Source organism: Pseudochaenichthys georgianus, chromosome 4 (assembly GCF_902827115.2).
Source record: "Pseudochaenichthys georgianus chromosome 4, fPseGeo1.2, whole genome shotgun sequence".
In the NCBI taxonomy this organism is placed as follows: domain Eukaryota; kingdom Metazoa; phylum Chordata; class Actinopteri; order Perciformes; family Channichthyidae; genus Pseudochaenichthys; species Pseudochaenichthys georgianus.
Genome location: NC_047506.1, coordinates 11946224 through 11971606, shown reverse-complemented (window position 1 = coordinate 11971606; position 25383 = coordinate 11946224). Strand labels below are relative to the sequence as shown.

Sequence of the window (25383 nt, the reverse complement as noted above, 5' to 3'; positions counted from 1 at the left end):
TCTCTGTTTATTTATATAACAAATTAGTTGCCAGTTCATATTAGCCTATAGGATATTACAAAATAAAACAATGCTAAAAGCATGGCTTGCTCTATTATATTTCAACTGTGGTAGAACAAGAACTAAGATATGTTACTTCTGTAAAAGTAGCATTGAAAAAGTACAGATTAAAAAAGTAAATAGAAAGTGTAAAAAATACTCTATTAAGTAAGGCACTAAAAAGCAAGCCTACTCATTATGCAAAATAAAATATGGCTTCAAAAACACCAATTATTTTGAGATTTATCATAATTTATGAAGCAAACAAAGGAAGCATTACCATATAAATTACCAGAACATGTAATTGAATGAATAATCTAATGTAAAACCTTGTTATCATAGACTCGTTGGGCCACAGCTCATCAATGTTTAATGTTTGATCTAGACCAAAGCACATGACCTATTTCATTAAAGCAGAAAACTATGAAATATACAAATACAATTATGAATAATATATACCTATACAGAGTTGCTAATGATGGGATCTGGGATAGTAGTGTTTTATGAATAAAACATCATTTCTTAAAAGTCAATATATTACATTCTGGTTTGAGTATAACTCAGGATATAATAAGTTCTATAATTTAATTTATAATGTTTAACTTATAAGTGAAACAGAGGTACATCCATTTGTACTGTGAAGTACAAAATACGAAGGATATGAAAATTCATTGAACGCAACATTTGGGTTGTGGCGCACTGCATTATGGGGCATGACGTTTTGCTTTACACTTTAACTACAGGAGAGGCCAGCAAAGAACGACATTTCCCACGTTGCATCTGTTACTCCGAGGAAGAACTACACGCCCCCTTGACTGATAACACACATGATAGCACGTAGGCACAACTTCTGATAATGTTTAAGTAACTAACTATTCAATAACTACCAACAGCCTTAGAGCGGTTGTTTTTCCTACAAATGGCTACCATTGTCTTCTGCTCTGTCAACAAAACGGCTCGGACCACCGTAAGACGATGTTTGAGTTCATATTCAAAAGGGCTTGCTAGTTCAGGAGAGTCGCCGTTATCCTGCACTCACAGCTCGCTTACGACGCTCCTTCCGAGTACAAGATGGTTTTCCAGGGGCTCCAGCGTACGGTTCATGTCCCATGGGACCGCAGGCAGGGCCGGGGCCGGGAGAACCAGGAGGGGAGCCCTGCTCAGTGGAGCCGCAGCCGTCACAGCAGCTGCGGCAGTAGCGGGGTTTTTAGCCAACGCTAACCACTTCCAGCGGGCTGAAATGGCAACGAAAGTATCCCCAATTTCTGAGGAGAAGGAACCCGAGGGGGAGATCTTGGAGAGGTGCAGGGGGTTCATGTCTCCTCCGGTGACCGACATCGGTGAGCTGCAGGAGAGGAAAGGGGAGATGAGGACCAGGATGGAGATGTTGATCATGCAGACGCAGGCCGACTTCTGCAAAGCCCTGGAGGTGGTGGACGGTGGGACGTTCAAGGTGGACCGGTGGCAGAGGAATGAAGGTGAGGGGGTCTTGTCTGGTATTTCTATTCTTACTAGGAAGGCCTATTGGAGTTGGACATATTTTTTTACAAGAAATACTTGGCCAAGGTAACAACACAATTACAAAACGGTTAAATAAAGCACACACCATGACATAAGTTATAATTATTCTCAATAACAATTAACAACCACATGCGTCCATCCCTACATTCTTAGTTATTAAATCATTATTGGATACAAATGTTTCCAATTTGAGTTATTTTTTTATACCCAGGCTACATTGAAAAGCAACCCGTTGTGGGATATGTATGCATTTTATTCTGTAAGTAATGCTAAATGTGTTTGTGGCGTTCTTGAAAGTGTAGGAGCTTCAAGTGTGCGGCATGTTTTTGTGCTCAAAGCAACACAGAGTTCACAGATGCATGCAAGAGACACCGCCTGAAGTAAAGTCTAATCTACGAGGAAATAAAACAACCACGTTTACATCTATCTTTTTCAATGTATGTCACCCTGTGTGGTTCAGGTGGTGGAGGAATCAGCTGTGTGATGCAGGATGGAAAGGTGTTTGAGAAGGCGGGGGTCAATGTGTCCGTGGTGTTTGGATACCTTACTGAAGAGGCTGCCAAGCAGATGAGGAGCAGAGGGAAAGTGCTCAAAGGGAAAGATGGTACGTTCTGTTCCCTTGATATTTATTTGCAGGTTAAAGCTTGATAAAGCTCTTAACAGGAGTCTCTATTTTCCCACAGGTAAGCTGCCCTTTTGTGCCATGGGTGTGAGCTCTGTTATTCACCCCAAGAACCCCCACATCCCCACAGTGCACTTCAACTACAGATACTTTGAGATCGAGGAGGAAGATGGTGAGTGTCAGTTATGATGTCAGCAGTTGTGTCTCAGTGACACTATTGAGTGAATGAATGATAACACTTGTTTCTTTCTTCCTTGTCTTGTGTGTTTGTTTGTTTGTTTGTTTGTTTGTTTGTTTGTTTGTTTGTGTGTGTGTTCAGGCTCTAAGCAGTGGTGGTTTGGTGGAGGCACAGACCTGACTCCAGTTTATATTAATAAAGAAGATGCGTTTCACTTCCACAACACCCTGAAGGAGGCCTGTGACAAACACCACTCTCAGTACTATCCTGACTTTAAGAAATGGTACAGTTTGACTAGTCCTACGTTTGTTTGTGTGTGTACTATTTCAGCACGTACGCATTTGTAGGCCTGATTTCTATGAATTTGCGTGTGTGCTTATTACACTGGGTGTATCCTCACTGTAGGATGATGATAAGAGGAAGTCTTTGACTAAAATCTGCAGTTGCAGAAAAACCGTTGAGCCCTGACATAAGTCAGTGAGCATTGGGGATATGACAGGGATGGGTGTTGTTTATCTGATGTGGCTTGTAATAAGGACGTTTTGTCAATTTAATTCACCCTGTGCTTGGTCCAGCCCCACGCTGCTCGCCTGTCAGGCTGTCGAAGCTAAAATGGAGCCAATATTTGAATTAACTGCATTTCCCAGAGATATATTATTTTATTTGTTTAAATGTAAAAGCAATTTCACAGAGAAGCAGACAAAATATTCCACAATATACATTTTAAGAATATATCCTGGATGTCAAAGTTGGAAGTTTTAGTTTTTCTAGCCACATCAGGTGTGTCCCCCTGTTTCCAGTCGTTATGCTAAGCTTAATTTGAGACATGAGAGTACACTTAAATCTCGTAGAAATGCCCTTACAAAGAAGCATCATACTGTAGATGTACTGTCACCCAAGTTATTTTTAATACCTCTCTTCCTCTTGCCTTTAAATAATATATATGCAGCATAGCCCAGTTCTGCTGAATATTTTAAAGTCTCGACCTGGCTATAAAAGAAAGGAAAGAAAAAGGAAAACAGCTATTTGTACTTGTGTGTATTTCTAGGTGTGACAGATACTTCTACATCCAACACAGAGGAGAGACTCGAGGTATTGGAGGAATCTTCTTTGATGATCTGGACTCCCCGAGTCAGGAGGAGGCCTTCAGCTTCGTGAAGAGCTGTGCTCGCACCGTGGTGCACTGCTACCTGCCCATCGTGTACAAACACCTCAACGACTCCTTCACTGAGGAAGAGAAGGACTGGCAGCAGGTACGACGAGGAAGGTGAGTAAAGTAACTTGTGGCTTTTAATGAGTAATGTGCACATCATAATAATAATAATAATAATAGATTCAATTTGTATAGCGCCTTTCAAGGGACCCAAGGCCACTTTACATGGTGAACAAACAAACAAAAGGTGCAAATAATAAAGTACAAATAAAATAAACGGCAGTAGTAGTGGATGCAGGGGGACTGTGATGTGTTAGGGGTCAAAGGCCATGGTGACCAGGTGAGTGTTTAATGATGACTTGAAGATGTCCAGGGTTAAAAGGAGATTTTGTATATCATAGCACATTTTAGTTCAATGAATGAAGGCTTCTAAAACTAGTTACACTGCAAAAAACATGAACCTTTAATATGTAATTCTCTATTTATACAATTTCTGCTTAAAAAGTAAGCCGGATCAACTATTAACACAAACACTAAACATGCTTATGATAGGTTAACCATCACAATCAATATTTAATTTACCCTTGTTCTATAAAGGTTCAAATAAGAAGACCCTTTGAAACGCATGACTGAAAAAAGGACTCCATGGACAGCCTGTGACCCATACATGGTAGTTCAGAGCTCTCTGCACCAGCAGGGGGAGTATTGGGTCATTTGAACAGAGACCACAACTAAAGAAAAAGCTAAAACGGGATTTTATAAAAAAAGGAAAGGTATGATGGTGGGTCAGAAACTCATACAAAGTTTGGATAAAGTGGGAGAAGACAGAAAGAAAAAGGAGACGCTGAAGTTCTGTTTAGATTGTTTGGAAATATGCAGATGAATGTGGATTTGGTTACTTTACAGCATTGCAAAGGTTCATTCACTGCAGTGAGACTTTTCTAACAGGGCCGCTCACCATGCACAGACCTCAGGGGACTTACATTTTCCTGAAATAATAACTTTTACTAAGATTTAAGATGATTTTAACGTTAACTGTGCTCAGTGGCGAGCCATGACTTTTATACCTTGGCCCTCTGACCCCCACCCCTTCCCTCGAGAAAAAAAAAAAAGAGTTATTACGTCACAGCGTATACTTCAGCGGAATATCAAAACAACGGCCCCCGGTGCAAAACGCATCAAAACAACACCTGTAAATAACCCAATTTGTGTTCTTTGAAATTGAAAAGGATATTGCATTGTGTTACTTTCGTCGCAGTTGTATGTCTCAAGTGTAATTTGGCATGCTTTTATTTTGAAGGCGAGTTTACGCTGTTGACAGGAAGTTGTTGTTGTTGCCATGGAAACAAGAAAAGTTTCACAGCGGGTCGGAGCTTGTCATAAAGTCCGAGATAATAAAACCCACCCATTTAGAGGGAAGATATATGATTGGTCAATTGTACTGTCATTTGATATTACTCTCGTTCAGTTACTATAGCTAGCTGGCCCTCTGTGAATTCATAGCTGGACGTCCAACAGCTCCTCTCTTCACAGTACCTCGCAGAGACGAGCTTCTTTCATTTAACCCTTCACATTCAAACAAAAACTGAATAGGCAGATTTCGAAGGATTTATTTCTTTGGAAATGTTATTTTAAATACAATTAAATCGAGTTATTTTGGTAAAACTAATGAAAAATAAAACTAAAAACATATTTTAAAAAAATATTATTTTTTTTAATGTTTTTAAATATTATTTTGTAAAATATCTTAGGCCCTCAGAGAGGACCTAGAGGGCCCTGACGGCTCGCCACAGACTGTGCTTGATTACAGACAAGTGTTTTTAATTAAGTGTATCATTGATTTTAATCGTCTTTCAGAAAATCTTGGTGTTTCTGATTGGATTAGGTACAACAGATTGTAAAGATGATGAGAAATCCTGTTACCCGGTGTCTACAATGGCTTTCTGTGTTTCTGTTGCAGATATGTGGAGTTTAACCTGGTGTACGACAGAGGAGTGAAGTTCGGCCTGGCCACGCCTGGCTCCAGAATCGAGAGCATTCTCATGTCTCTCCCCCTCAGTGCCAGGTCAGACAACACTGGTTTAAAGCTCAGCAAAAAGCTCTCTGTGTTGCCAGGTAACAAACTCCCCCTTCTTCCTCAGGTGGGAGTACATGCACAAGCCTGCCAAAGGTACCCTGGAGGCCGAGATGCTGGAGGCGTTACGAAACCCCAAGGAGTGGGTGTGACCGCATATCCCAGGTTTATACATCAGGATGGATCACACCCCCAGGGAGCTGTCTGTGATGATGGTGTGAACTGTTTGATCAGCAGCAGTTCACTCGGTTTACTAAAATCATATATCAATGAACTCGTCCGATTATTTAAAATCTGCTATGGTACTTTTCCTGTTTGCTATGTTTTGTAAAATCAGCCTTGGTAAAACTCTAAGTCACACTGGGATTGCATTACTATACTTGGACCTGCTTTTAGGTCATCTCACAATGTTGATATGCTCCTTTTTAAAGAAGTGTTTGTGTCAAACACTAGCTGTGGTTCCTTTCTATGTCAAAGCTAAATTGGGTTTTCTCTACGTGAATCTCTGTACTCTTTTCTTAACAAAGCACTGAAAGGGATAATTGGGAGAAACTGTGCGTGTGTGTGTGTGTCACCACAGGTGTCAAATGTAATACATCTGTTTTCATGTTTCAGTGCATCTGCTTGTAACAATGGGTTATTTTTCGAAATCAAAGCTAAGTAATAACTTGTAATGGTCCCTCTTGAGCCCTATTCATACTTGTGATTGGTTGCTCGCCCGCTGTAAATGAGTCACTTCCTGGTTTGTTGGAAGAGCAGTAAAACAATAGTTGGATCCGCAGAAAGGATATATGTGAATCCCAGGCCAGGTGTCTCATTTCAAAATGCCTTTTGAAATACATAAAAGTATAAAGATAAAATCATAATTGTTTGTTCTGTTATCTTTAAAGTCTTTTCTCAAGTTAATATCAGTTTTTTGTGATAACATTGCATTAAGGGTCATAGTTTAGTATGTCAAAAAACATCTTTTGACATTTCTATAATGAATATAATAGTATAGGACATTAAGACATTAATTATTTAGCAGTTTGTCACAAAATAAACCACTGTACTTCATATATGTCCTGTAATAGTATAAGTATGTGACAAAAATGACTCGTTAAGTCAGTCAGTCTACAAAACTGAATGCCTTGGACAATGTGGATGACTGACACATTGAGGATCAATATGTAACCCAGCAAGAAAATAAATAAATAGATAAACCTGAAATTTAAACTCGCACAATGACAATAATAATGCACGACCAAATGAAATTGAAGAAACGCACATTGCACATTTTCCGTCTTTTATTACAAATGAATTCAAGCTTCTGCACATATCAAGAATGTATAACAACTTTTCTTGCATTTAATGTTATATAACATTTTGTTTAAGGCATTGTAAAAAAAGTAACAGTCCAACAACTGACCTTACCAAAATGGCTGCCCCGCCTCCCAGCACAACTCAGTTAAAGGTCATTGCAAGTGCTGAGGTTCACAGGTCAACTCACAAAAAGTATAATAATCAGTGCTCAAAGTCTGAGGTGTAACCAGGAAATGTGATATTTATGAGTAGTATTATTAGACAGATATATTTGGTTTTTAGAGTGTATGCAGCAACATTGCATATAGAGTATGAGCACTTTTTTCCAGAAGATTACAGTGACATTGTAACAGCTGAAAGTGACGCTGCAGACGTCAAACCAGACTGTCCTGGTTTTCATCCAAAAGCTCAGTTTGAGCTCAAACACTAAGTGCCTTCATTACATGTCACTTGTTAGATGCTTTTATCCAAAGCGACTTACATACTCAATACTGTGGGCAATCCCCACAGGAGCAATTTGGGGTGAAGTGTCTCAGGGACACAACGACATGCTGACTGCAGTGGGGTTTGAACCTGTTGAACCCTTGTTCCCAATACCAAGGCTCTATCCACTGCACCACACGCCTCCGAGTCCTTAATGTATCCAAACCTACTGTATACTAGCTTTACCTGTGTCACTGCTCCCATATGCAATGAAAAACACCTTAACACGTAAAGACTATACATATTTATATACAGGTACAATACACATGCTAAACGTGGAATTGTCCATAATGTCGTTAATTACAGAATCTCTTCCCTCTTATACACATTTTTCCAAAGCGCCTGTTTCTATTGCTTCCTGTCCCACAATCCTATGCAAGTCACTCCAAAACTTCCATTAATGGTGTAGCTCGTGAGCATCCTCAGTGTGCTTTTAGTGAAAGTGGCACGGCAGAAGACAGTGTTAATTTCCTACATGGTTACATTTGCTTTTGAGGAAAGAGTACATTTTCACAGTTAAAGCAGGCTCTGATGACTGCCACAGACGGAGCAGAGCAGAGCAGAGCCTCATCCAGCCTCAGGAGAACAGACCCAGCTGCATGCATCACACACTGTAAGCACATACCACACACATACACATTACTGCTGGTTTTATCTTACATATGTATCTCCAAAACATTCAAGTGTATACTGAAGTTGGACCAATGCATTCCTTTGGCATCTTGACTCTTTAATCCTGTAAAATTGTATTTCTTTAAGGTTCAAACATGGATTACATTAATGTGGAAATTGTTTTGGTTCTGAAACCTGATCATTTACCTAATGTTTGGTCTCAAAACTCCCTTTAACCCCCAATATAAATCTCCGGGCAGTCATTTACAATTAACAAGCCAAGCATCCTCCACTTAGCCAGCATAAAACAGGAAAGTAAACAAACACATGTTTGTGTTGAGTGAGTCGACCAAGCCAGAGCTAACGAGTGAAACTGCATCATCGTTTGCTTTCAGGTTACACAAACAAAACCATTGCTTGGTTTTCTAATTGCTTCTCTCTTTCTGAACTCTGTGGTGAGAAATCCTTCATTGGAGCCATATTTTTCTGTGTTCCACTAGAACTCTTTCAGAATAATGCCAAGCAACATTTTTGCAAAAGTATGTAATATTCAAAATGTAAATGACTTTCGAAATAAGTATGTTCTATAGAAAGTAAAAAGTAATTGCATTCATAGTAGTAGCCTAGCTCTCTCTCTCTCTCTGTGTGTGCTGTTCAGAGGCATTTAAAACCGATTCACATTCGTATTGGGATTACATTTTCAATCCTTGAAATGTTGATAAAAATTAATAGAGATGTTTTAAGATGGAAAAGAATGGTATAGATTGGGGCAAAACCGTAGTAAATGTGTCCTTGGGCAAGACACTTCACCTGAACTTGCTCCTGTGGGTATTGTCCACAGTTTCTGACCATTGCATGTATGATATATGTGTAATGTGTTTATATGTAAAGCGCTTTGAGTCATTGAAAAAGCGCTATAATAAATGTAAAGAATTATTATTATTATTAAATACCATGTTTTGGACCACACAAAGGTTGAATTTAAGTGCAAAATATCTGCAGACGATCTACAAAATTGGCACTCACCCTTCAATAAACCATTGGTCCAACCCTATACACTTTTAGAATAGTTGTCCTCCATTATGGCAATCTGAACCCTTTTTTTATTCGCAACATGCAACATTTGTTATGCCTGCCGAGTGAAATACTTGCATCAGTGTGACAGATGGAAGTTGAGGAAAATCCGATGAGGCAGGTTGGTTTTGGTATTGCAACATCCTTCCTACTATTACTTCACCTCATCGATGAAAGATTAGTGCAAAGCTCAACAGCGCTGGCACTGGGCAAACATTGTATCAGTCCATCGAGCAGACCGTTAACAGTCTGTGTGTGCTGAGGGGAGAAGGCTGGTGGTTCCACAACAGTGATTCTGCTCATTCATCAGATGGTCTTAGTGTGTGTTAGGGCTTCTGTTGGGGCGGTAGAGAGAGACCCCTTTACTTCCCCCGGCCTCCAGAGCTAGTGTTGACTATATCCTCGTACTGGGGCGGGGGCTCCGTCTCTATCTGGACGTCTGTGTGGCCCACAGCCTCCTCATAAGATGGTGGCGGGTCTCCGGTGCCTCCTCTCCCTGATGTGGGCTCTGAGCCTGGATAGGCGGGGCTGCTGTGCACACTGAGTTCTGAATGGTCCCCCTGGTGGAAGTCCCTCCCCCAATGGTCCATAGAGACCACTGACAGGACGTGGTCGTGGTGCGAGTGTCCCTGGCTGGGGCTGCGCTGCGAGCGCTTGCGAGAGTGACAGCGCCACACTGTGATGGCCACGGCGACGATGATGAGCACCACCAGCAGCAACGGCACGATCAGGTAGAGAGAGTGGACCCCCCCCACCGTCTCCAGCCCCCCGCTTGGACTGCTCTCCCGCACATATTCCTCCCAGAAGCGTCTCTGAAACCAAACAGAAGACAGACCAAATGAAATACAGGATAAAAACATTTCCTTCGAGATAATAAAGGCAAAAACATGGCGGCACAAAACTGCTTCCCAAACAATGGGGCGCTCAGCTTAAATGCTTTCTTTCTGGATCGCTGGGACACAAAGGCAGTAGACAACAACATCCGAAACAAAAAGCGAACACATCATCGTGCCTCGTCCATCTGCTCTCTGGCCTCACAATAGTGTTACAAATACACCCCACCCCCCCCCTCTATGGACTCGGCTGTTCTTCCTGCTGATAATCATCACTTCCTGAAAAAACACCCACATTCCACAAGCGCCACTGTTGGCGTAGGATTACATTATTGGACACCCAAACCTTACAAAATAGCCCTTTGAGGGGATATTTCTGATTTATGCTGGTATGAGTTACTCAGCTGGAGTAGTATTGATTTGAGGCCCCTGGCTCCAGCTGGAGGTCTGTGTTCATAGATTTACAGCCAGCTATGGGTGATGGTAAGAATTAATTATGAGGATGAAGCAGCAGAAAGATGATTGAGTTTTTTGATACTCTCAATATATGTTTTTTGAGCTAAACCTCTTTTTCAGACATTACAACTAGTGAGTAAGTCATGTTAACCTAATGATTATATTAAAGGTCCCCTATTATGCTGTTTTTCATCAATATATTATAGGTCTCCGATATATACAAAACATGTCTCTGATGTGTTTGGCTCCAAATACCAAACAGATCATGTGTTGCAGCATTACCCATAATCCCCTCTGTTTCAGCCCTGTTTCAAAAGTGCTGATTCTGTGTCTGTTACTTGAGATGAAAATAAGGAGCCCCTCCCCACGCCCCTCTGAGAGAGATTTGGTTAAAAATAACTAGGGATGCACAATATTGGTTTTTTGAAACCGATACCGATAACTTCCTGCTTCTCAAGACCGATACCGATAACCGATAATAATAAAATATATATATATATTAAATGTACCTGTAGTTTTTGTACACCTGGTGGTAAAAAAAAGACTAGTAGTGAGCAAATGACATGAGCATTACTACTATGAACAAAACAAAGCCAAGAACAGTTTTGACTCTTCAAAGTGACCATATTTATTTTCCCAAATAAAGTTCTTGCCTTTTTCAAAAGCCTCGTCGATAGGTAAAAGCCCCGGTGCCTTTGCAGCTGGCTTTGGATTCACCGCTAGTTTAGCAGCGCAGGCGTCTTCGTATGATTTTAACAAACCATCGTAGCGATGGCGATGTTTCAGGTGACTAATCAGGTTGGAAGTATTATAGCTCGTTGCCTTTTTCCCTCCTCGTGAAACTTCTGCATTGCATTTGTTAATACAAATAGCAAGCGAACTATCTAACTCTGAAACTTTGAAATAGTCCCATACTACCGACGACATGTTTGTTTACTGTCCTGGCTTTACGGCCGCACACCATTTACGTCACAGCCAGGCATGAGTATATATTGTATATTATCGGGGCTATTAATACTGTTATCGGGTTTATCGGGATGACGTCATAATTCTTAATATCGGGCCGATAATTATCGTGTATTCTAAAAAGAATACAATGGTGCTCTAGGAGGAGATTCAGATGATAAGGTGGGCGGAAGTTACCTTGGTTGGTTTTTGGCTTACACAAGCCAAAAAATCGTTATGACATCATAAAGTGGCCAAAATCTGATCAGCTCATTTTCAGACAGGTTTCTCAAGAAAATCTCTTTTCCTCACCGTCTTCTCGTCGTTCTCAAAAGCCTCGCGAGCCTCCTCGTAGGTGCAGATCTCCTCGCGGCACTCCCTCTGGATGTTCCCCTGCTTCATCTCCTCTAGCAAGAAGTTGGCCCTGCGCAGCCTGTGCAGCACCGAGTGGGCCGCGTCCGCCGGCAGGAACACTGAGAGGCCGGAGAAAGAAGAGGAACGGAGGGGAAGAGAAAGAAAAGGGAAGCAGAGCAAATGATGTAAGACTGAAATATGTGTGAGGGAAAAAAAGACATTAATTGAGTGACAAGTTGTCAAGAAGTAGAAAGATGAAAGTACGGGGTGAGTCAGTAAGCAGAACAGCATGGGGATGACGTTCATGGTGGGGGGGGGGGGGGGTTTAAGCAAAGAGAGAGTGTTTTGAAAGAAAGAGGAGTAAACGAGGATAGAGGTGCCAAAAAAGAAGAAAAGGGAGAGGGCCAGGAATGGGATGGTGGGCATTGAAACAAAGGCAGTAGAGCAGAGCCGAGTCCTGCCAAGTGCCCACATTTCTGAATAAAAACAATAGCTCCTTTGATTTAGGCTTCCATCCCTGGGCCACATAAGAAAAACTTGAGGAATGAACTTGTAGAAACAGAGCAGGCCTCTGTTTCACACGTATCCAAAACAAGAACATAAACTCATGAAACATGCCCAGGGGTGTGGCACCAATGAAGTAATGGTGTCTGTGTGACTCGTATGTTGAGGGATGTGATTAGCTTAAAAGGCAGAAAGGAACACAGTGGCAAAATACATCAAAACAGGAAATTCCCTAAGGAAAGAATGGCAGTGTGCTTAAGACAACAGAGAAAAACCTGGAGAATCACATTCCACGACTAAGATTGCGTTTCAAGGACTAACACGTCTAAAAACACAATAGACAAGAAAAAAGAAAAGAAATTGGAGATTATTTAGGAAATGTATAAGTGATATGGTCATGTGAACTTCTCTCTGTGGTGTAAAAGCAAAAAGGTTTAGTGTCAGTACACGTACCACTCCCCATGGTTCCTGAGCGTCTGTTTAGGGGGGTTTCTGTAGAAGACCAAACACACATTAGTGAAACGCTTTGAACCTGCCGATACAAATCCCACAATAATTAACCAAGAGTCCTTCTCAAAAACACACTTATTCTTTTGTTTCTTTCCTAACATAAACAGTTATTTAAACAATCCCTCAAAGCAACTTTAACCTATTACATTTGGAAGGAGGCAATGACACCATTTTGAAGAATTCATTTTGAACATCTGATTTGAGCCAAATGAGTTGGACATTTCACACTTTGTGAAATTCCTTTAGAAAACAACTATTTAAAAAAAACTATAGCACTGTAGCACATTGGGAAAACATCACTCTCCTCTCACCACATTTTGTAACATGCTTTGGGGATAAGAATACTTGGTGAAAAATAACTAAGTACATTTACTCAAGTTTTAGACTACAGTCGGTTTTTGAAATGATTGTACTTGACTTGAGTATTTCCATTTAAAGCTAATTTATACTTCTACTCTGCTACCTTTCAGAGGTGAATGTCATACTTTTTATTCCAACACATTTATTTGAATACCTGCAGTTACTTTGTACATATAAATACACATGATATGCTGATATGGTATAATGCAGTACTGTACTAATCTACACAGTAGCATTTAGCTTGGTCCACAGCCACAAAGCTAAAATGCTCTTGCATGTTTAAAAACAGGATGAAATGACAACCAAAATACTAAAATGGTGTGAAAAGATTAACTCTGCATAACAAGTACTTTCACTGTCGATATTTGAAGTAAATTTAGCTTAGAATACTTCTTTACTTTGTAATTCTGAAATAGTAGGCCTTTTGCATAATGATTACTTTTGATGCCAATAGTTTTCTACTTTCACTTGAGTAACCTTTTGAATGCAGGACTTTTACTTTTAACAGAGTATTCCTACACTCTGGCACTTCTACATTTACTTAAGTACAAGCTTTGAGTACTTTTTCACCTCTGACTATGAATCAATGCAAGACATAGAAGTAGCACAGCCGTGTGAAAACATCACTCTCCCCTTTTGACATTTTGCAACATGCTTTGGGGATAATAAGACTTGCGTATTATATTCCAATGGATGTGTAAGGTTATAACAGTTAGGCGTTAAAGGGCGTGTAGTGCGTGTGACACATCCTTGGCCAGAGTGACCAATGGCGGCTGTTGGACAGTGTTAAGTGTTACGGGAATCCTGCTAGTAGCAACCCGATTTAGATCACCAGCGGAGGAGACAGTACACAAAGGGCCGCCGCCCCGTTACACAGATTACAAGACAACCTGTAATAACACACCGAATGCTTCAAAGATTCTAGCCAAGTCTATTTATGGTCTATTCTCGTCCGTCTGTTTAGCGGTGTAAGCTTTGGTTAGTGCCCCGTGTATTGACAAGCGGGGATGATTTGTAGGATCAGTGCGTCTCCAGCCTCGGATGTGATTTAACGAGCAACACATGATTCACACGGCCAGATATTCCAAAACAGAGGTCGAAAGAAGAACCTTTGCTAAATACTACAAGTTTTAACTTCGTGTAAATGTCGTGTGTCAGTGTAAGAATAAAGTTTATCACTTTAGCTCACCTCTTTTCGTCTAAAAAATGCGCATAAACGATACCTCTTCTCCGCTGCCTTCCCAGTGTTGCTATGCACGTCGGGCATGCGCAGTGCTCTGAGTCTGTTTGCATCCAGCGCCCATTCCACTTAGTTAAAGGGACAGAGACCCAAAATATTCACATCATACATAATGACGTTTTTAGCACTAAATACATGTATATATTACTATATAATATAGGGTTAGCAGAATTATCTTTTGAAAAAAAAACGTATTTATCTCATTGTCTTACTATAAGGGGATATTGCAAACAAATTAAGATAAATAGTTAAAATAAACATTGCATTCAATTGAAATAAAAATATGTTCTGGACTCATACAACCCAATAAGACGAATCACATATTAGCCTTAGGGGGTTTTACAATATGTGCATACCCTATAGATAAGAAAAAAAGAAACCACAAACCTTTTTACATAGAAACTGCAGATACACTTGATGATGGGAAGATGTGCAATAGATGACATGTGTAGAATAGACAAACATACAATTACAATATAGACAGTTTATATAACAAACTGATACATAGAGTGTGAACATAAATGAAAAACATAGATCCAGAAGGTTGTCAATGGGAGGAGTTTATTTTTTGACCACTAGAAGTCACTCTTTACTGTATCTCTCTGTCAGCTTTTCATTTACTGAGCACTGTAGTAGTTAGACATAAGCTTTGAATGAAAAAGTGGAGGATGATGTCAGATTTCAGTCCCTTTTTATCTTCCATTTTCAAAACAAATTACTGTACTATAACATATGAGAAATATGAGGAAATCTGAAAGATACAAATAAATCCTGATTAGGATATATTGTGTAAGTTATTGCTGTTCTTGTTAAATACAGTTTCAATATGGCTCTGTTAATTAAGGTAGTACATTGGCTACAGCACCAGCAAACAATCATGTTAACGGTAAACAACTTGGTTTTCTATTCTACTAAAGTGCATCTGAAAAATACATTGACTGCAACAATTTATCCCTTTAAGTTGAGTTGTTGTAACTTTTGACATTTTCATGAATTTAGAGACTTAGAAAAAAATCCCACTCCAATTAATTAGATTTATTTTAATTAAACAATATTATATCTGCCTCACATTTGTCCTCTGCTGCTTTAATTGAGTATTTTTCTCACACCAACCTGTTAAGCCCCAAGGTCCCCCTCGGCGGGTCCTTTTTTTTCACGACACTGTGTCTCAGGGGATCTTAATATTTAAGAACCTATTAATGTGTTATACCAGATTAACAGGAATAATTTCAGCTAACTGACAATACAAACTATTTTTACCAAAACAAAACACAAGTCTCATAAGAAACATCTAAATGACCCCTGAGCGAAAAATGCTAACGCACAGAACTCAAGATAAAAGATACCCTTATTACTTATCGTAGCTGCACATACAAGATATCCGTTCCACAGATTATTTAGGTATATATATCATCACTGAGTGATCCGAACTCACGACAGGGGAAGCAAACACAGACATCACAACACGTACCTTTACGTAGCTTTTACGGGAGATCGTGTCACCTTAGCAGTCAATCTGATCAAAAGACTTGTTCAATGGCATTAAAACGAGAAAAAACGCGGCTGAATCGGTTAATCCATAGGTTGATAATGTTTCTGTGCAATCATTTTTTTCATTTATAATCTATAATTCCATTTGTATGTAAAAATCGAAGAGTAAAAGTTAGCTGCTAATGGTAGCCACCAGAGTTATTGCAGCTTCCGGTTTTAGCTATGCGTCAGTCTCACACACACATATTACCAAATAAGGAGTATGTGGGAGTTCCCCTAGATTCCATTGGCTCTGACGGTTAGAAAGAGATGTCAATCAGCAAAATCGAGCAAGGGGGGCCAGAGATAGGTCAAATCCACCCAAATGACCCCAGAAGTGGGTTTTTTTTTGTTGCTAAATCTCTCTATAAAGGTCAAATTGTACTTGTTTTGCATCAATCTTGATACAGGGTACTTATTATATGTTGTAGTTTGGATTCCTAAAGCTTTTAGTCTACCATCGCATCATTCAAGGGTGGTTTTCACTATAAGTAATTTTTTTCTTTGGACGGACACAATCATTTACATTTTTTTACTGTGTTCAATCTGAATTTATTTTAAAATAAAAACATCTATATTGATTCTGACACTTCTACATCCAACTCACAGGTGTAACCTATAGCTTTGAGAAAAAAGATTATTAATTTAACCCTTTTAGAAGAGAAGATATGGTCATTTGTTCTGGGAATGTCATTTTCGAGCCTGAGACCTGAAAAACAGGCTTGGGGCTTATCAGCTTGGGTACACTGCTGCACAGTTATTGATAGCAGAAACAATCAATTTTCTATGCGGCTTAACTTTTACTTAATGTTCTGTGTCAGTCGATTTAGACATTAAAATCGAAGCAGTGACATTTTGAACCTCACACACACCATTAAATATGTGTATTGCATCTGCAACTCCACGGCAGTAATGGTATACCAACGCTAAAGAGAGAGTAGTTAGCAGGGGCAGACTGGGAGGAAAAAGTGGCACCCCTCCAGGGAGTGGCCGGAACACTTACAAATGTGGGACGGTAGGATTTAGGCAAAGAAAAAGAAAAAAATTTAATTTAAATTTTTTACATTTTTATTTAAATATTGGCAAGCACCGGCCCACCGGGAAAACACCGGCCCACCGGGAAAACTCCCGGTATTCCCAATGGCCAGTCCGCCCCTGGTAGTTAGAAAGGACTGTTTGTGTGTGTGTGTGTGTGTGTGTGTGTGTGTGTGTGTGTGTGTGTGTGTGTGTGTGTGTGTGTGTGTGTGTGTGTGTGTGTGTGTGTGTGTGTGTGTGTGTGTGTGTGTCTGTGTGTGTGTGTGTGTGTGTGTGTGTGTGTGTGTGTGTGTGTGTGTGTGTGTGTGTGTGTGTGTGTGTGTGTGTGTGTGTGTGTGTGTGTGTTCATGTTTATAGTCACAGAGTGTACTGATTCCAATCTTTAATCATCAGTAATGGTGTTGAAAGACTTTGCCGCCAGGATCAGTTGACTGACTCCTTTCTCTCACACACAAACTCAAATCCAAACTACTGTAAAAGAGAGGGTTTTTTCGAGCCTGTCTGTTTTGAAAGGAAGTAACTCATATATAAATGGGGTTTATGAAATTGAAATCTCATGTAACACATTTTGTCATATTACATGACCACTGTTTTCTTTAATTTATTGGTTCCTCTCACCTGCCAGTAACCCTTTACTTTAATTTACAGTTAATTAACAAGGAGCATTTCTTTTTTAATGTAACTATCAAATTAATTTGATTTTAAAAAATCACATGTGAGTTCACAGTATATTGTTTTGTGTGTGTGTAAGAGTGTGTGTTACTGTATCAATAATTAATTCTGAGAATCTTCCCTCAGGACAAAGGATTGGCGAACTTCAATTAGGTAAAACAATTTTTTGCTGTATAAGCTTCCCCTCAGCACATTGTGTGTGTGTGTGTGTGTGTGTGTGTGTGTGTGTGTGTGTGTGTGTGTGTGTGTGTGTGTGTGTGTGTGTGTGTGTGTGTGTGTGTGTGTGTGTGTGTGTGTGTGTGTGCGTGCGTGTGTGTGTGTGTGTGTGTGTGTGTGTGTGTGTGTGTCAGGAAATTGGTTGTTAGACAAAATGTAACCTGAAGACACGGAGGAGAGAAAGAGCAGTCTAACGAGGATTGCAAAGACTTTTGCAAACACAAAGCAGACACGTAGTTAAAAAGTGAACCAACTAAAACAAAAATGTACTCTTTCTCGATTTGTATGTTATATTAAGACAAATCATAAGTTACTCTTTTGTTTGCCTCATGATGCCTGCATTTGATGGCTGCATGTTGCAATATTCTCCATAAGCTTTTTTAATTTTAAATCATGAGGACTTACAGAACGAACATTTTAAGGTAGGCCTACTTGTACTTTACTTGAGTATTTCAATTGTGTGCTACTTTTACAATACTACATTTAATAATACTATATATATCAAACTAACTGCACCTTTACCAGCTTTGATAAACACTTGCATGCCATACTGCATAAATAATAATAATAATACTCAAAACATATAATATAGTATTCTGAAATGAGCCAATTTGCATAATGAGTAGCCTACTTTTACTTTTATAGTAAGGATAAGTATATGTTGATGCTAATACTTGTGTAGTTTTACAACACGGCCCTGAACGTTGGATTTTAACCCATTGACATTTAAGTTGACTTTGACACACTGGTAGTTTTACTTTAAGTAGGCTACAAGATCTGAGTACTTTTCCCACTGGTAGTGGTTCTCGGCACTAGGACCCAGCAAGTGCAGCCTGTGCAGCGGTCTGCAGCGCGCGGTCCCGTCAGCAGAGCGCGGTCCCGTCAGCAGAGCCCGGCTCAGCGGCAGCAGCGTTGACTCGGGACGCGCAGAGAGCAGTGGCTCCCCATCCTGACCTGCTACCCACAACACGGGCACGGGCAGGGGGGACAACCACAACTTTGACTCCTTTTGTGGATCCGAGGAACAACACAGACCCACACAACGCAAATGTTTTACTTATTTTTCATTTATTTTTGAATGAGTAAGATACTTTAGACATGTCTTCATCCGTGAGCGGCACAGAAGAGGTCCGGGTGTCCGTGTTGACGCCCCTGAAGTTGGTGGGACTTGTGTGCGTCTTTCTTGCCCTGTGCCTGGATGTCGGGGCCGTGTTGAGCCCGGCGTGGGTCACTGCGGACGACCAGTACTACCTGTCCATGTGGGTGTCCTGCTGGAAGCCCGTCAGCTCCGCGGAGTGGTCCTGCAACAGCACGCTGGCCACCGGTGAGACACACTCTCATGTGCCCGAACACACACTGATTTATGGTGGCTGATGGGGTGATGAGCCACCATGTTGTTTTGGAAGTTTTAAACCAGTGGATTGTACATGGTAGTTGTAGGTTTAGGGATGTTTCCCCCTTGAAATGTCAGATTTCGAGGTGCAGACAGACACCCACACTCATATTCAAATTAAGTCAGAGGGATAACAAAGAGTCCCTGTAGACAGTGCACTGCTGAAGCAATCTGTGGATGAGAATTATAAAATATCACCCAAGAGAGTGCTAAATGTAATTATTTTATAATTAGTTATTGCCTGCTTAATTTAAACTCCAGACCTTCTTTCTACATGCAATAAGATAGTGAGCAATTGGCTGTTCATTGCTACCTTCCAAGTGGGAAATTAAACAAATACTATACATTTATCCTTGAGTCATCAATAAGACATATTTGGTTTGTCTATCTAGGCTAGTTAACTTTTCTTCTAAAACATTTGTTCACCACTGAATGATGTGGGAATGTTGCTTTGCCAGGAGCGGGCCAGCTGGGGTTTCATTTGGCCTTTTGTTGCTCACAAAATGAGCCTTTGTGTGGGTTTCTTCCCCGGCCAAGGAGCGAGGGCAACTCAGAGCAGAGAACTCCCCAGAGGTCCAGATGCCTGGAGATTAGTAACCAGGGTAACAAGTGAAGCACTCCAGAAATGCTGATATTCCCCTATTTAGGAAACTCCTTTACGGATATCCCATGAAGGTTTATTTCTGGAAGCATTTCATATTTTCATCACAATCATTCATTCAGGAATGTCATGTGGCTAAGAATACCGTAGATAACATCTGCAAAAATCAATCATGAATACAGGAAAGCATTAATGTATGCCTTGTTGTGACAACTATAAAATCGAATGTAATCCAATACAGCAGCCCTGCAATATGTAATTCAAACTGGTTTCGCTAGATGTTACACATTGGGGCTTTTCTGTAAAAGGTTAAACTGTATTGTAAGGTGGACAATGAAACTAAACAATTCCAGTATAATCGAGTCAGCAAACACAACTATAGCCTCAAACACGAGGAGATAAGAAAACAGTTATAAGCTTGCCAAAGGTAGTTTGCAGGGCTTTTTAGGCAGTTATATAGTTGTGTTTGGATGTTTTCTGCAATATAACTTATCCTAATTAACGCTTAATATTGTGATAATTATCCAATATTTTTTTTCTTTGGGTAAAAGTTGTCTAAACTCTATTCTGGAAAGAAATGTAGCTCTATCGTACAGCTTCTTTAGTTATGTCTTTGTGTGTATGTGTGTCTGTGTGTGCACCTATATATAGCCTATAATTCATTTTTGGCTGACCTCCACCTGTGCTCTGAGTGGTAAATTGTGTTTTTGTTAGTCTGACTAAATGTTTTCTTTCTGTCTGAGAGATGAGTAAGGGTGACGCTGGCCCCGATCGTCCTCTGTCAGCGGAGACAAAGTGCACTTTGGTGCCATATAAAGACATGCCGTCTCCTCGTCAGCTCTCAGAAGCGGCAGCAGCATACCACAGTAAATGCACACAGCAAACTGCCCAGTTCCCCAGGCGTGTGCTTGGCAGGCTTATTGATTTGAATCCCAGTAATCAGTTTCTACCCCCCTCTCACCAGCCCCCCATGATTTCCTCAGTGTCATGCTCTGGGCATTAAATAAATCCTGTTAGTTAGAAACACCAGCTGGCCTCTTAGATGTTCTGAGCTTGTTCTGCAAGGCATGTCTGTGTGAAGTTGAAGGCCGACATGACATATTGCCTTGACATACTCGTGAAGTGTTAAAAAGATACAGTCTCATATAGTAATCCTCCTCTCTTCCAGTTGTTCTACCTCACACTCATACACACACTTAGGCAGACGGTCCGAGGTCAAGTAGAAAAGATACAGACTTTACAAAATTAGGAATGTTGAACGGTCGTGCAAGAGAAGTGTGTTTGGATGCCATGTCGGTGCGAGATGAAGGACGAATGTGGCGCCAGTGTGTGAGCTCAGTCAGACGCGGTGAAGCCAAAGCATATTAATAATTGAATACAATATTGATCCCGTAGTTGGGTGACTGTCTTGTCTTTGAGGGAGGTCAGAGCACTCGGTTGGACACAGAGAGCTTGTAAAGGTTCAGCGTCCTGCTCACAGACATTGGACTCATGGACTTCAGGTTGATTAACTTCCTGCTTCTCGAACTTTCCATCTTCCTGTCTTGAGAGAGCGAATCTAAACTGTTGTGTGACAGCAAGAGAGACACTCCAGGCTCTTCTGTGACACAGATCTTCCACCATTGTCTCAGACAAAGAAACAGACCCCAAAGGATCGATTAACACTTAAGCAGTGCCTGACATGCACACATGGGACCATAATTAATGCTCAGATTGGATCTTGTGTACTGTATCTCCTTTTCCATCTGTCATCATGCGGGGCTCTGATAAATAGTTTGGCGCTTCCTGCTCGTCAAAGCCTTTAAGCACTCAGACTCTGGCTGAGTTTCTGGCACAGCGCAAAGGGTCTGTTCCAAATCTGAGATGAGATGACTTTCTGCGTCCTGCTGTTTCAGAAGCGCACTGATAAGGCTTTCGGTTGCAGGCTGGCTGAGCTAAAGGCACCGAATAGACCGAGAGAAGATATCTCACCAGTGATAGGCTCTGACAACTGCGGGTCAAGTCACTGTGGGCCTTTGCTGAGAGAAACCAGTGAGGCAGTGGTACAGAAAGTCAAGGGGTCAGACTCCAAGGGGGCCTCGTGTTGAGCAACTTGAGGCCGCAGGGTGCAGGAGCTCTGCTTTTTGTGGGCTCTTTTCAACATCCTGTGGTGACAGGACCCATTTTTAAACTCTAATTCCTGAGCCATATTTGGTCAGAAGTCGTTGATGTTTGTTTATATTTGAGCTGCTTGGCCCCTGGAATAAAGTTTCCCTCAGCCAAGAGTGGGAACTGTACTTTAAGCTGCTTATGTTCAGGGACTTTCTCTCTGCTAGTTAATGATAGGAGATATTCTTGGCAATGCTTTGTATTTCCTGGGCTCTATAATATATGTGTACTTATATACAAAAAAGACAAAACATACTCTGAACTAAAGTCTTTCAATTCTCCACCCACTGTAATATTGGACCACTTTAAGCCCTTTATGCTTTGATGTTTTTTCTTTTCCCCTCCCACTGTACTTTGAGTGATTTCCTCCGGTGTAATCAAATGCTCCATCATATCCTCTGCTTGTTTACCAATGGACCTCCTGCTTCCGTAAGTACACAGTAAAACTACGAAAGAGACACATAATCCCTGCACAATAACATATAGTGTGTCTCTCAACAATCCTAAGTGAATTGTCCCGAGGCTAATTAAGTTTCCCAGCATTTTTTTAATCAAATGCAACCTTCTGTTTACGTTTTTTTTTTTTAAAGGACACAGCAAAATGTTTAGTTTCTCTTTTTTTGACAAACACAGTCCCATTTTGTTCACTTTGTTGTTGTTGTTTCCAGTTAGGCATTCCAACAAGGATAGGAAGTGGGATTGAAACAGCACTTATTTCCAGTTGAGTGGTTTTGGAGTAAATCTGAATGAAATGCTGAGAATGCTGCTGAGCTGGCATCAGTCAAGCGGGGGGGGGGGGGGGGATACTCATTATCTGAGTCACTTCACTGAAGCTTTTCTGCTGCATCGGGATCCATTACTGAACCTGCTGAAATGTGTGCGTAGCCAGGCGTGTGTGCGTTTGTTTGTTTCCTGTCAGACAGAAACTGCTGTGCTCGGGTCCAGGGTTATTCACCGCATGGTTCACATTCTTTATCTTCTTCTGCTGCCACTGGCTATGGACCCCCAGTGGCTCATATCAAAACATTATGAGCCACCACCAGCAGCTTTCAGAATGTGCTCGAGGAGTTGTCTCAGCCACAAATAGTCTATGGAAACACTGTGGTAATTTACCACAAACATTAGTGGGTGGAATATGTCTCTTGTGTGAGATTGAGCACGGCAGTCTTCCTGCGGTTCACCAATCTGGCCTGTGACCTATCCTGTCCTTTTATCCCTCCTCGTCTATCTATCTATCTTTCCTCCCTCCTGTCAGCAGAGCAGACACGGCTCTCCAGAGTATCCTCGTTTTAGCTACCTTTGTCACTCTATCTCAGTGTGATAACATGCCTTTCCCCCCTGCTCTCTGTCCCTGTGTGTGTGTGTGTGTGTGTGTGTGTGTGTGTGTGTGTGTGTGTGTGTGTGTGTGTGTGTGTGTGTGTGTGTGTGTGTGTGTGTGTGTGTGTGTGTGTGTGTGTGTGTGTGTGTGTGTGTGTGTGTGTGTGTGTGTGTGTGTGTGTGTGTGTGCGTGTGTGTGTGTGTTTGTCTCAGACTGGCAAATTGCCACGCTGGCCTTGCTGTTGGGGGGTGCGGCCCTCACCCTGATCTCCTTTCTGGTGGCGCTGATCTCCCTGTGCTCCAGCTCCAGGAGTCGCTGCTACAAGGCTGTGTCTATCATGCTGTTCTCTGCAGGTACGTCATTTATTCTGAAGAAGGAAGAGCTGAAGGACATAGAAAAAAAAACAAAAAAAACAATCACTGTTCGATTTCCAGAGTCAGGCACCAAAATGCTTCATTACTCGAAGATAGATATAGACTCTCCTTGCACTATTTCATTTGTATTTACTTGCACATCTTAAAACATTCTCTTGCACTAGTTTATCTGTTTTATTTGTTCTATGTCCTATACTGTATGTTGCACTGCTGGAGGAGCCTGTGTAGCAGAGTGCCTTGGTTCTCCCTTCTTGTAAGCTGCTCAGTCATGTTTTATATCTGCTTGTATTAACCAAACAGTTTTTGACATCGTCCTGTTTCCTTCCTGTTTTCCTCTGCAGTGTTGCTCCAGCTGTGCAGCTTGGTCCTGTTCCCCATCAAGTTCATCGAGACGGTCAGTCTGAGGGTGTACCACGAGTTTAACTGGGGCTACGGCCTGGCCTGGGGATCCACCATCTTCTCTTTTGGAGGCGCCATCCTCTATTGCCTCAACCCCAAGAACTATGAAGACTACTACTAAAATATGTTTAAAGAAAGAGAAACTGAGACTCTGCTTCAACCCGATGTCCTCTCAGCATCATTTCACAGTGCACAACCACAGACTAGAAAAAGAAGAAATACAAATGCTTATTGTTAGTTTCAGGACTGGAAATGAGCTCTTTCATTTGATACTGTGAACTAATTGTCCAAAAGACTACCCTCACTCATTGAACCGAAGCCTCGTGCTTTCTCAGAAGGTTTGGCAGCAGACCTGACTGTGAAAAAAGAAATCTAACCCAGCGTGTGTAATTTGGGAGAGAATGTCAGCACTTGCATAACTCTGCTTCCCCTTTAAGGTGAACTCCAGTGGGTCTCAGATTTGGGCAGAAAACCTGAAGGAAGCAGATGGAGTCACTGCCCCCATGCCATGAGGAATGGGTGGAATAATTAACCAAGCAGAGCAGAGAATGATGTAAACACGGTCCAATCAGGGAAGCCAGGGTACCATGGAGGAACATATCCTATTTAAGTCATATCATGAGAAGTAGGAAACACAGGGCACACCTAAGGAAGTGCTACATTTCTCCAGAGATAAACCACAACTAGAAAGAGTGGCTTTAAGTTCTCTTGTCCTTTTGAGGCTATTAAAAGCCTCAGAGGCGCTGCTTATAAACAGAAGCTACCTAACAGTGAAAACAGTCCACAGCCACCTCCAAATGATAACATACTGGTGAGAGGAACATGTACTGGTTAATGAATAGCACAGCCTTTCACATGTAAACAGTGGGGGAACCTTTGGAAGCCAATGTAAACCTGCAGCCTAAAGCAAGTCATACCTGCTTTTTGATAACACCAGGTTGTATTATATGTAATAATAAGCATAATATTCTCATTACAAGGAGACCAGTGGGTAGGAAGATGGCAAATGAACGTGTCTGCCGAGTGTGTGCGCATGTCTGCATGAACATACCACCCAGCATGCCCTGCTCACACACCTCCCCATGTGATGCCTCCTTATCTTCTCCCCCTGTAGGGAATGCTCTCACTAGAAGAGGCAGTAAATACACAACACACTTCATACAGGGAGATGCTGTAGTATAAAATCATTCTAGTTCCGCAAAAGTGAGTACACTTAGTTTTTGCATCGAAATTAAAGTCCATGATAAAGTATTTAAGAGTGTGCTGGTCCTGCACTGGTAATAACATAGCTTTTCAAACCTCATTCAACTTCTCCAACCCCCTCTTGCAACATTAGTGCAAGTGAGTGAGTGTGCATGCCCCTACCATTAGCTGCTGTGTTTCTGATTCCCACTGGTTTGATTACTTGCATAATAAACATGTACTGGAAAAAATAGG

General features: G+C 41.2%; 3 protein-coding genes across 3 annotated transcripts; 2 read left to right on the top strand and 1 right to left on the bottom strand.

The window, feature by feature from the left end:
* The first annotated feature begins 664 nt into the window (after positions 1-664).
* On the top strand, positions 665-6453 carry cpox (coproporphyrinogen oxidase). The gene is made up of 7 exons (XM_034080605.2): positions 665-1517; positions 2021-2164; positions 2244-2354; positions 2502-2643; positions 3409-3627; positions 5474-5578; positions 5655-6453. Exons 1-7 carry the CDS (start codon positions 959-961, stop codon positions 5737-5739), a joined length of 1365 nt encoding a protein of 454 aa, XP_033936496.1. The 5' UTR covers positions 665-958; the 3' UTR covers positions 5740-6453.
* Positions 6454-6855: 402 nt separating this feature from the next.
* On the bottom strand, positions 6856-14292 carry prrg1 (proline rich Gla (G-carboxyglutamic acid) 1). The gene is made up of 4 exons (XM_034081504.2): positions 14210-14292; positions 12604-12642; positions 11605-11765; positions 6856-9870 (listed from the first exon to the last, which is right to left on the bottom strand). Exons 2-4 carry the CDS (start codon positions 12611-12613, stop codon positions 9421-9423), a joined length of 621 nt encoding a protein of 206 aa, XP_033937395.1. The 5' UTR covers positions 12614-12642; positions 14210-14292; the 3' UTR covers positions 6856-9420.
* Positions 14293-18581: 4289 nt separating this feature from the next.
* Positions 18582-25370, top strand: tmem47 (transmembrane protein 47). The gene is made up of 3 exons (XM_034080706.2): positions 18582-19037; positions 23386-23526; positions 23889-25370. Exons 1-3 carry the CDS (start codon positions 18812-18814, stop codon positions 24065-24067), a joined length of 546 nt encoding a protein of 181 aa, XP_033936597.1. The 5' UTR covers positions 18582-18811; the 3' UTR covers positions 24068-25370.
* The last annotated feature ends 13 nt before the right edge of the window (positions 25371-25383 follow it).

Excerpts from the sequence above, each read along its gene's own strand:
- prrg1 (XM_034081504.2), bottom strand. Across the intron at positions 9,871-11,604 it reads TTGAGAACGACGAGAAGACG|AGACGCTTCTGGGAGGAATA; the intron begins GTGAGGAAAAGA and ends GTTTGGTTTCAG.
- cpox (XM_034080605.2), top strand. The coding sequence starts at position 959 with ATGGCTACCATTGTCTTCTGCTCTGTCAACAAAACGGCTCGGACCACC. Across the intron at positions 1,518-2,020 it reads CCGGTGGCAGAGGAATGAAG|GTGGTGGAGGAATCAGCTGT; the intron begins GTGAGGGGGTCT and ends TGTGTGGTTCAG. Across the intron at positions 5,579-5,654 it reads TCTCTCCCCCTCAGTGCCAG|GTGGGAGTACATGCACAAGC; the intron begins GTCAGACAACAC and ends CTTCTTCCTCAG.
- tmem47 (XM_034080706.2), top strand. The coding sequence starts at position 18,812 with ATGTCTTCATCCGTGAGCGGCACAGAAGAGGTCCGGGTGTCCGTGTTG. Across the intron at positions 19,038-23,385 it reads CAACAGCACGCTGGCCACCG|ACTGGCAAATTGCCACGCTG; the intron begins GTGAGACACACT and ends TGTTTGTCTCAG. Across the intron at positions 23,527-23,888 it reads TATCATGCTGTTCTCTGCAG|TGTTGCTCCAGCTGTGCAGC; the intron begins GTACGTCATTTA and ends TTTCCTCTGCAG.